Source organism: Bufo gargarizans, chromosome 9 (assembly GCF_014858855.1).
Source record: "Bufo gargarizans isolate SCDJY-AF-19 chromosome 9, ASM1485885v1, whole genome shotgun sequence".
NCBI lineage: Eukaryota > Metazoa > Chordata > Amphibia > Anura > Bufonidae > Bufo > Bufo gargarizans.
Genome location: NC_058088.1, coordinates 184,221,714 through 184,233,812, shown reverse-complemented (window position 1 = coordinate 184,233,812; position 12,099 = coordinate 184,221,714). Strand labels below are relative to the sequence as shown.

Below are 12,099 nucleotides of genomic sequence, written 5' to 3'. Positions count from 1 at the left end.
GTTCTGCAAAAAACGGAACAGATCAGGAAAGAAACAACGGACGTGTGAATGGACCCTTAATGGCAGCCATACTGGTCTTCTCCCAACTCTCCTTGAAACGGATTTGATTTACATCAAAATGAAAAAATTCTCTTAAAATCACATGTAGAAGACTTCTCGGCAGGCGTTGGTTTGGTAGTAGTACAAATAAGCCGTGTTTCTTTTGTTAGGGTTTTTGTTCTGATGGATTGTTCATTACCTTCCTTAGCCGGGGACACAACATCTGGGTTTTTGTATTTATTTTGTTTGGAATTCTTCATGGCAATTTTCATTAATCCACGATGAAATATGTCCTACAGAAATCTGTTACGTAAATGTAAGCACATGTTAGTGGGAGATTTATAAAATGTGTTAATGCAAGATCTGATGTTCGGGATTTCCCGATGTAATTCCTGACCTGTCTAAGAGAAACCATTGACATTTTAAGTCCTAAACGGGGAAAAAAAAACTTACCTGAGATGCTGTAAGTGCAGCCCTGAATGGTAGAATATTACCTCAATCCTTCTAACGAGCAGAACTCGGAGTGTGGATGTATGGTCCCACAAATTGGTGGCCGAGAAGTTGATGCAATTTTCTTTCAAATTTTATTAATATACAGTATTAGATCATACAGAAAAAAAACACCTTAATCTTTATCAGAGGCCGCTCCAGAGCCTTAGCACCTCTTCATAATCACAAACTATATAATCTCTAACTACATTATGCCAAAACAATTAGGGGAACATCCCCTGTTGCAGTAACGGAGAGTAAGGGGAACGGAAAAAAAAGACAAAGGAGGAGAAAAAGTAAAATATGGAAAAAGTCAGAAAGAAATAAGGGTAGAGATTATGTCCCAAAAAAAGGGGCAGTTTCTCACTCCAAATCCTCCATTTATTAGGTTTTTAATTAAAGGGGTTATCGCATGATTGATGTAAAAAATTAGAATCAGACATCATATGGCACATGACAGCCTCTTTCTAACAAAGCTAGAACCAGCCCCGTACCTCACATGGATCCAGAGATCTGCCCATTCCTTGCTCTGCTAGATTTATATCAAGCTGACAGCTCAAGGGGAGTGTCTTTTCTGCTGCAGCTAAGGGGGCGTGTCTCAGCTCTCCCTATCGCATTTCAGGGGGCATGTCTCAGCTCTCCCTATCACAGCTCAGGAGGCGTGTCTCAGCTATCCCTATCACAGCTCAGGGGGCGTGTCTCAGCTCTCCCTATCACAGCTCAGGGGGCGTGTCTCAGCTCTCCCTATCACAGCTCAGGGGGCGTGTCTCAGCTCTCCCTATCACAGCTCAGGAGGCAGTTGAAGGATGAAACTGAGCATGTGCGGCCTTCTCAGTGAGCAGGTCAGAGAAATAAGAAAACAAACAGCAGGTGGCGCTATACAGATACATTTTATCAAATAACTCAGTGGCTATGCAAAATGTTTAATTACATTCAATTATAAAAGTGTTCAGATCCAGGGGCTGGTTTTTAAATTGTAGAATATTTTTCGGGGGACCACCCCTTTAAGGCCATTTCATTTTCATTGACACATAAAAAAAAAGATTGGTAATTGTCCACCAGCCGAGCAGTCTCTAGTAACGATGGAATCTGTTCACTGCTGATGCAAAAAGAAGCCTGACGACATGCAGGTTGACATGGTTTTCACGCTTTTTGACCGAGCCTCCAAAGCAGATGTGAGCCTAGCCTTACCTGTAAAGAATCATAAGGGTGGTGGGGGTGTGGTTCTGTTGACTGCCCCCTCCTAGTTTAATTGACACCCCACAGGCCAGGATATATCAAACCAGCTCCGGCATCATCCAGCAAATGCACAGAAGAAGCCAACGTCAGTAAACCTTACCTCACTGGATGAAATTAGAAGAATGGTGGTCACCACGAATGTATTACTGGCAGAACTGCCGTGAGAATAGAGCAAATGGCGCGCGTTATGATGACGCCAAGGAGGCAGGTGTCGTTGGATTACTCCCTGTAGAAGTGCCGTTATATAATAGCAGACAATTCAGGATGAGCCTTGTCGCTTTGAAAACCCCAGCACCCCAAGCAAACCATTGCACAGATGAGATCTGTAAATGGCACCGGCCTCAAGCCGCAGTTTAAACACCTGTCGCTGTAATCCAGCCTTGGATTAGACACATGAATAATTGCAAATCAAGGCTCATTTTAGAATTTATGTCGATCGGTAACAGTTTCACGAGGCTACTGACACAAATACAAACCGAGAGGCTGCAAAAAGTAATTTCTTTTGACAGCAACTTATTTGTTTCTGTAAATCACTAGTTTTATAACTTAGCTTCGTGCACAGACAAATACCGGTATGTGTTAATCTTTCCATTTCAACATATCCCCTCCCTGGAAAAAAAGAAATTCCCTTTTTTTCATGGAAACTAGTGAAAACCTCTTGTTTTTTTTTTTTTTTAATTTAGAGTCAAATGCAAACCTATGTGTGGTTACAGGCTGCAATTCAATGCTGCAGTCATACCATCTACTGTCTTGTTCCCTGTCTCATACTAACATGTATGCGATGAGTTAGCAAGAGGCAGTAGACGGATGGACATACAGTTAATAGGACTGAAGAGTTAGAGGGGTTTTTCACAAAATTACAAAAGAAGCCTTACTCACCTATCTGTTCCCCGATGTTCCATCAATGGCTTTCTCTGACTGTGTTTGTTTCTGTTGCTGAATTGATGTTATACCTGACTACCCCACATGACTGCTGAGGCCAGTGATTGGCTGCAGTGATCACGTTGCGTATTCAGGATGTCATCGCCGCAGCACCAGAAACAAAAAACAATGGGGAACAGTGGAATTGCAGGTGAGTGAAGGCTTTCATAACACTCCTCACATTTACCTAAATGGTTTTTAGGTCTAGGATAACCTCTTCTAAGTAGCCGTGGAGACACATAGGTCTGCATAAGAACTGTATGCACAAAACGGTGGGATTTTTTTAACTAACATTATGTGCAAAGATGTTTCATTTTTATTTTCTATGCATTGAAGCAATGAAAAAATAATTGCCGCAAAAGTTGACATATATTCTATATGACCCCAAAGTTTTTAAAGGGTTATTCCCATCATATAAAGTGACAGTGATACATTATATGTTTGGCCCCTTTCAGATGAGCGAGTTCCATGCATTGTGAGTATTTGGCAGCTCCTGTCCTGACCTCCCAGCACTGACTGGGTCGCATAGGATTAAATTGATTTATGATGCTATGTTACTCTTACAGTTCAGTGACATAATACTGTAACTGTAGAACTGTAACAGTTACATAGCATCATAAATCAATATAATACTATGCCACCCCGTCAGGGAGGTCAGGACAGGAGCTGCCTCATACTCACACTGCGAGTCCGATGCATGGAACTCGCTCGTCTGAAAGGGGCTATTACCTTATACGCTGTGGGATTCCGCCCTTTGGGGCCCCCACTGAAAATGAAGAAGATGCAGCACAGCACATGCTGCAGTCCCCCAACTAGCAACTTAAAGTCTGCAAAAACTGCTAATGTAATACACCTGGATTAGGGTGATCGTACCAGTGTGTCCGAGGTGACAGGAATTCGGGATGTTCCAAAATTCTATCCAAAATTCCTTCTCATTTTTTCAGCATTAATGCAATTTCTGTTTTGGGAAACCAAGAGCGAGAAAATTGGTTCATAGTGCTGGAATATTATTATTATTATTATTAGTGTATTTAATTATTAGTGCATTTAATTAAATTATTCTTTTATATTTTTCCCTCAGAAACTTCTGGACCTGAACAACCTTCACTCTCTGATGTCAGTGGTGTCAGCGTTGCAGAGCGCGCCCATCTTCAGACTGACAAAGACCTGGGCTGTAAGTGACTCCGATGCCCCGCTGGTGCATTTCTCTCCCATTAATCAGGGTCTGGAAGGATTTCTCTGCTGTAAAACATCTGTCAGATCTCACTTCCTTAGGTCTCCCTCTGATGAAACCAGCCTTTGAACTTGAAATTAATACATCACAAATATTGTTTTACCGTAAAAGCTCGGTCTCCGAGTTCCCTGAATAGACCTTTTTTTCCCACTGTGGTTGTGGTATTTAAAGTTTTTTTACCTTTAGAGTATATGATTTCATGTCATTCAGATTACATCAATTTTGAGAATCGAAAGGACCCTGGCGCTAATTTACAGCCGTCACTCTGAGTCGATGGCGGTCCTGCAGTCAGACGGATCAGAAAGTGATGGCAAATCCTAGCAATATGCCATCACTTTCTGTGATATATGTTATAAGACGCTTTTGCTTTCTGAATATGAAATCCAAGCCGTGCAAAGATGTCCCTAAAGGCGCTTCTATGCACGACCTGTATGAAGGAGCCCTGGGTGTGAATGACATGTGGTCCACTTTCTCCTCGGTGATAGGATATTAAACCTATAAAGCAGAGATGGAGCAGCGACGACTAATGCACAGTTTTGTTTAGTCTGAAAATCTGATTGGTCTTTTATGGAAATGTATACCAAAAACATATGTTCGGAAACTGAGCACAGTAAGTAATTTCTGAGAATCTTGACTATTTCATATTAAAGCAGAAATGTCTTCCCCCCCCCCCCCCCCCTTCACGTAAAATCTGGCCCTGTCTGTCATATGAACAGCTTTGCGGTGAAATTGCTGCATTTGCTAAATTCAGATGACCCTAAAGCTTTTCATGGAAGCTCTCAATTATCTTTCTGAAAAGTGAACCTCTCGCTATCAGGTAACATTATGTGGTTAATTCTGTTTTAATGATTTGAGAATTTATGTGCCAGGCTTTAAAGGGGTTTTCCGATATTTTTGGACTGATGGCCCATCCGGGAGGATAGGTCATCAGTATCTGAATGGTGGAGGTCCGACACCTAGTACCGCCGCTGATCACCTGTTTGCTCTCGCAGTAGCGCCGTAGCCTTCTCTCTGCTCACACAGCACAGCGCCGTCTATGAATGGGGCTAAGCTGCACCTAGGTCATGTGACCAATAAACGTGACGTCACTGGCGTAGGAAAAGCTGCGAGAAGGCTGTGGCGCCACTGCCTTCTCAAAGGGTTCCTGGGCATCAGACATCTTTTTATTTTCTTAGAACCCTGCGTTGCACATTTCATCTTTTTATTCCTCCTGGAAATGTATGACTATGTTGACAGAGTGTTGCTAGAAACCTTGTAATAAGGCTTGTCCTTACAGCAGTAATAAGTGACTGGACAGTGTCCCTGTGACAGGAGGAACAGTAGCATCTAGTTGTCAATATGTTTATACATTTCCAGGAGGAATAGCTTAGGAATGTTATTGAAAGCGATATTTCAGCCTGAAACATTGGATATCCACTGAATAGGTGATAAGTTCTGGATTGAAGGGGGTCTTGATGGTTGGGACCCCCCACATATTGCCAGAATGTTGGACTCCAGTCCCCCATTACCTTCCTCTGAGTGGAGCGGCAGTAGCTCATGTACGCTGCTTCTCCATTTAAAGTTTATGGCATCAACGGGAGCAGCCGATATCCCTTTTATCACCATTCCTCAGACTAGATCCTGAAATTTCTGGGTTCAACTAAAGACAATTGCTCCTCCACCAAATAGTGGGGGGCAAAATAAAGAGAATGAAATAATGTAATGAGCCATGAGGCACAGGCTAAATGCTAGTCCGGGCGGGAGGAAAATGAGGTGATGAACCTCATGCCCATACAGCCCCTGTAGAAGTGTGTTATCCTTTATCAACATTAATAATTGAGGGATATCACGTCTGCCTATAAATAGTTCCTCGGCTTTCAGCCTACACTCTTGGCTTAGGTCCTGGACAATGTAAATCTCAGTCTTTTTTCTTTTTTTGGCACAGACGCCTCCGAAGTCCAGATAATATGCATGCTGGATTGAGGAAAATGTTTTGTGAGGATTGCTGATTGCATCCTTGTGATACCTTGTAACATATATCTGATCTTTAATGAAAGGGATAGTTATTTTATCCCATCATTTGTGGAGTGGCCGCATGGATGCAGACAGCACATGGATGACATCCGCGTTTTTTTGTAGCCCCATAGTAACGAAAAGGTCCACGTGTGGTCTGCAAAAGATGCGGATCGGACACGTGCCAAAAATTCTGTGGTAATATACCCTTATTGAGGACTCTAGTCCAAATTCATCATTTAACCACTTCCCGACTGCCCATTGACTATAAACGTCCTTGGGCGGTCTGTTTACCTCTTAATGGACATTCTGGAACGTCCATTCAGAGATGGCAGCTGCGCGCTAATTGTGCAGCAGCCGAGCAGGGGGCCCGCAGTCAGTGACAGCAGGGCACCCCAGGGAGAAGGCAGGGACCATTCCTGGGTGTCCCTGCCTTCTAGATCGCTGTATACACAGCGCTATGCCGCTCCCTGTCCCGACCCGGTGGTCATGTGACTGCCAGAGCTGGGGGAGTGCAGGAGCTGTCGGGTCTTCCATAGACTACGATCAGGCTGTACAGCGCTGTATTATGCTGTACAGCCTCTCTAGGGGGTGTATTTTCACTGTAACTGAAGTTAAATGTCCCCCAGAGGTCTTGTATGACCTTATGGGGACACAAAGTGTAAAATAAAAAAGTTTTTAAAAAATAAAAAAAGTTTCACATTTAAAAAAGAATTTCCCCTCAAATCCGTTATTGAAAAAATTGAAAAAAATAAAATAAAATAGACATATTTGGTATCACCGCATCTGCAACGACCGGCTCTATAATAATATCATATGATCTACCCCATCAGGTGAATGCGGTAAAAACAAAATAAACAAATAAATAAACATTGCGCCAAAACAGATTTTTTTGTGACCTCCCAAAAAACATGTTAATCAATCAAAAATTAGTATGTACCCCAAAATGGTAGCAATAAAAGCGTCACCTCATCCCGCAAAAAAATGAGTCCCCACACAAGACCACAGCCAGAAAAATAAAAAAAATATGGCTCTATGAAAATTGCAACACAAAAACATATTTTTTTTCTAAAAATGCTCTTATTGTTTAAAATGTAAAAAATAAATAAATAAAAAAATCGACGTTCGATACCGCCACTTCCGTAACAATTGGCTCTACAGAAATTTCACATGATTTACCCCCATCAAGTGAATGGTGTAAAAAAAAAAAAAATAATAATAATAATAATTATGCCTAAATAGTCACCTTACCTCGCAAAAAAAATTATCAATCAATCAAAAAGTCGGATGTCCCCTAAAATGGTAGCAATAAAAACATTACCTCGTCCCGCAAAAAACAAGCCCTCACACAAGACTATAGCCAGAAAAATGAAAAAAATGTCTCTAAGAAAATGGCAACACAAAAACATGATTTTTTTTTCTAAAAATGTTTTTATTGTGTAAAAAAACAAACAAAAAAACTAGACATATTTGGTATTGTTGCATCTGTAATGACCGGATCTATTAAAATATCATATGATCTAACCCATCAAGTGAACAGTGTAAAAAATTTAATAAAATTTAAAAAATAATTAAACCAAACAGCTTTTTTTTGTGACTTCACCTCCCAAAAATGAGATAAAAAGCAACCAGAAAGCCAAATGTACCCCAAAATGGTGCCGATAAAAACTACAGCTTGTCTACCACAAAATAAGCCCCTACGCAGCTCATTCAACAAAAAATATAAAAAGTTGTTGCTCTTAAAATCCATGACAGAAAATTCCATATTAGAAAATCTAGATGCCGCTCCTTCCCTTCTGAGCCCTGGCATATCCCCAAATAACAGTTTACGACCACAATTAGGATGTTACTGTATTCAGGAGAAAGTGGGTAGCAAATTTGGGGGGAATAGTTTCCTGTTATCTTTTGTGAAAAAAAAAGTTTGGGCCTAAAGCACCATTTTCTTGTAAAAAAAAAAAAGGTAATTTTTCATTTTCACACCCAAGTATTAAAAATTCTATGGAACAGCTGTTGAGTGAAGTGCTCGCTACACCCCTAAAAAATCCTTGGGTGGTGTATTTTACAAAAGTGGTCACTTTTTGTGCGTTTTCACTGTGGGGTTACCGTAGGGCCTCTTCAAATGCAATATGGTGCCCAAAGACCATTCCAGCAAAATCTGCCCTCCAAAAACCATATGGCGCTCCTTGTTTTCTGTGCCCTGTCGTGTGCCCAAACAGCGGTATATGACCACATATGGGGTGTTTCTGCAAACTGCACAATCAGGGCAATAAATATGGAGGTTTGTTTTGTTGTTAACCCTTCATGTGTTCCAGGAATAAATTGATTAAATCGGAAAATCTGCAAATAAAGTGACATTTTGAAATGTTACCTCTATTTTGCTTTAATTCCTGTGGAATACCTAAAGGGTTAACAACATTTCTAAAACCAGTGTTGAATAGTTTGAGGGGTGTCATTTCTAAAATAGGGTCATTTATGGGTCGGTTCTATTATGTAAGCCCCACAAATAGACTTCAGAACTGAACTGGTCCTTTAAAAAGTGGGTTTTGGAAATTTTCTTAAAAATTTTAAGAATTGCTTCTAAAATTCTAAGCTTTTTAACGTCCTAAAAAAATTAAATGACATTTACAAAATAATGCAATAACATAACGTAGACCTATGGGGAATGTTAAGTAATAAATGTTTTATGAGGTATCACTTTCTGTTTTAAGAGCAGAGAAATTTAAATTTTGAAAATTGCGAATTTTTTAAAATTTGGGGTAAATTTTTGGATTTTTCATAAATAAAGGTGAAACATATTGACTCAATTTATGACTATCATGAAGTGCAATGTGTCATGAGAAAACAATCTCAGAATGGCTTGGATAAGTAAAAGCATTCCATAGCTATTACCACATAAAGTGACACATGGCAGATTTGCAAAATTAGGCCTGGTCTGGAAGTGGTTAAACATTGGATGTTTGCAACTTTTTCATAAGCACTTGTTATTGTTCAAGTGCAATTACTTTGCTGGCTTCGGCACTTTCACGAAAAGGGGGCATGGCAAGGGCGGCGCCAGTAGCATAGATTTCATTTCAGGCCAAAGAGTTCCGGATGCTGCACCTAATAAATCAGGCACAGCATCACGCAGTGCACCCAGTTATCATAGCCCGGCACACATCAGAAATATGCCACTGATTGTAAAAGTCCATGTCAAGACACAAAGGAAATGAAGAACGGCTTGAGTAATGTTAGAGGCACCTGAAGAAATACCTTGTTGGGAGTCCAAGTTCGCCGCCTCCAGAGCTGCGCTCCGCTTTGAACTTCACAGCTTGTTTGAAGATAACATCAGTTTGCTAACTTCTGCTGTGGACGGTAACCAAAGCAGCGGTTGTCTGGTGTGCAAGTATCGGCCATTCATGGAGAGAGGGGCAGAGAACCCTCGCTGCGCCTCATCTACACAAAGAATGTCTGGGCACAAGCTCTGCCATCTCGGGTTACCAGCACTTGCGCCAGGACGCTTGAATGAATATTAGGCAGGATACTGTAATATATCAATGATCTGCGGGGGAATCCGATCTCTGTGTGATGCTGATTTCAGTGCACGTCTGAGGTGAAGCCCCAGCATTGCGAGTCAGTGCGTCCTTCTCTTCAGTACACAGGTGTTTAACATCTACCGAGGCTGTGCCACGTAAAATAGGAAGTGGCTTGTGATCAAAAACAAACGGCGTTATTATTGGTACAGGGTCAGTGCCAGTTAACAGTGGGGTACCACAGGGGGCAGTATCTGGACCCTCTTTATTTATGTTTTTAATGGCCTTGTAGAGGTAGAATATTTGCAGATGATATTAAGCTCTGTTGAGTAATAAACACAATGGAGGATGATATAATATTACGGATTTGGGGAAGCCAGGAGCTTGGGTGGAGAAATGGCAGCTGAATCCTAATGTGGGTTGGCAGGAGGAAGCATTCTACAATTTTGTGTTAAATAGTAAAACACTCGGTAAAACCACCATTGAAAAAGGGACATTTAGATGAACAGTAAACTCAACTTTCACAACCAGTGCCAGGCAGCTGCTGCCAAGGCAAATAAAATCATGGGATGCATCAAATGGGCCTATATTATGCTCATAACAAAAGTATAGTTTTGACTCCATGCAAGTCACTAGTCGGACCATACGTGGAATATTGGGGAGGACTTACTAATCCTGTCTAATATTTAGTGTAAACTCAGACTATGTGCCAAATCCATTGCAGTGGCTCATACAGGAAAATCCATTTCTCGCGTCCTTAGACACTTTTGTGTAACTTTATACCATCTATTGGCCAACTTACTTTGCGGGAAGACGTTGGCAAACTTTGGAGCTTCTGAAGCCTTTCCGCTTTCCGTACCAAGCTGTGCCCCTTTCCTGCTAGGCCACAACCCCTTATTGAATGAGGTGCAAAAAGGGCCTAACACTTTTTGTAAAACATGTATGTCAAAGTTTTTGTTTTTTAAAGGGGTAAGCCCACCAAAAATATTTTACAGTTTTCAAACCGGCCCCTGGATATGAATACTTTTGTAATTGCATGTAATTAATAATTTAGTATAGCCACTGAACTACTCAATAAAATATATCTGTATAGCGCCACCTGCTGTTTTTTTTTTTTTTTCTTATTTCCCTGTCCAACTCGCTGAGGTGGACGCACCTGCTCAGTTCCATCCTTCAACTTTAGTCCTGAGCTGCAATGGGGGAGAGGCATGCAGCCGAAAGGAAACTCACCAATAAAGGACACAAACCCTTAGCTGTGATAGGAAGAAAGCTGCAGCAGAAAGGAAACTCGCCAATAAAGGACACAAACCCTTAGCTGTGATAGGAAGAGAGCTGCAGCAGAAAGGAAACTCACCGATAAAGGACACACCCCCTGAACTGTGATAGGGAGAGAGCTGCAGCAGAAAGGAAACTCACCGATAAAGGACACACCCTTTGAGCTGTGATAGGGAGAGAGCTGCAGCAGAAAGGAAACTCACCGATAAAGGACACACCCTTTGAGCTGTGATAGGGAGAGAGCTACAGCAGAAAGGAAACTCACTGATAAAGGACACACCTCCTTGGCTTTGATAGGGAGAGAGCTTCAGCAGAAAGGAAACTCACTGATAAAGGACACACCGCCTGAGCTGTGATAGGGAGAGATCTGCAGCAGAAAGGAAACTCACCAATAAACGACACACCTCCTTGGCTGTGATAGGGAGAGAGCTTCAGCAGAAAGGAAACTCACTGATAAAGGACACACCCCCTGAGCTGTGATAGGGAGAGAGCTACAGCTCTCTCCCTAAAGGACCCACCTCCTGAGCAGTGATAGGGAGAGAGCTGCAGCAGAAAGGAAACTCACTGATAAAGGACACACCTCCTTGGCTGTGATAGGGAGAGAGCTTCAGCAGAAAGGACACACACCGATAAAGGACACTCCGCCTGAGCTGCTATCTTGATATAAATCTAGCAGAGCAATTGGAGCAATGAATGGGGGGATCACTGGATCCAGGTGAGGTGCAGGGCTGGTTCTAGTTTTGATAGAAAGAGATTGTCATGTTCTATAGGATGTCAGATTTTTTTACATCAGTCACGGGATAACCCCTTTAGGCTACAGTTCTGATCCGGCTTGATACTATCCATATAACCCCTTATTGTCTTTCTAGTCCCAGCTAAACATTCTCCACATCCCTTCTTACATCCACAATGTGTGAATAGCATCAAAAAGAGAGCATTTTATCTGCTCGCCTTGTTTTAGTCGTACCGTCCCTGTTCTGTTAATATGTTTGATCATGCGTTGTTTTTTTTTTTCTTTTACTTAGTTCATGCTAATAATTGTAAATGCGTACCAGATTTATCGAGCTTGAGACCTATAAAAAGCTGTGCGTGTCCTGACACCGTTCCACTGTTTGTTAGACTGTTTCTAACATGGGTTCCTGGGTTCCGACATGGCTACGTTGTGTTGCAATTCTGTGTTGGGATCATTTTAGTTTATAGCCTGTTGGCGTGGATATGGAACTGTACGTAATGCACCGCGGTCTTTATAGTGATGACTACCAGATACTGTGCAACTGTTGTTTATGGTAGTTGATAAAGGACCGTTGTAATTTTTGTCTGGATATTCTGCACTGTGCAAGTCATGTATGAAGGTGTCACGGTAACCAAAGGGTGACAGTGATATTAATATGTTCAGCCAGT

General features: G+C 41.6%; 1 protein-coding gene across 6 annotated transcripts in view; it reads left to right on the top strand.

Annotated features, from left to right (window-relative positions):
• Positions 1 to 12,099, top strand: part of RALGPS1 (Ral GEF with PH domain and SH3 binding motif 1) — a 337,921-nt gene that overhangs the window by 117,235 nt on the left and 208,587 nt on the right. For all 6 annotated transcript variants that reach the window (XM_044268334.1, XM_044268333.1, XM_044268329.1 and 3 more), the window contains one exon: positions 3,770 to 3,862. In XM_044268334.1, the coding sequence (XP_044124269.1) occupies positions 3,770 to 3,862 (93 nt within the window). The remainder of the gene's footprint in view (positions 1 to 3,769; positions 3,863 to 12,099) is intronic.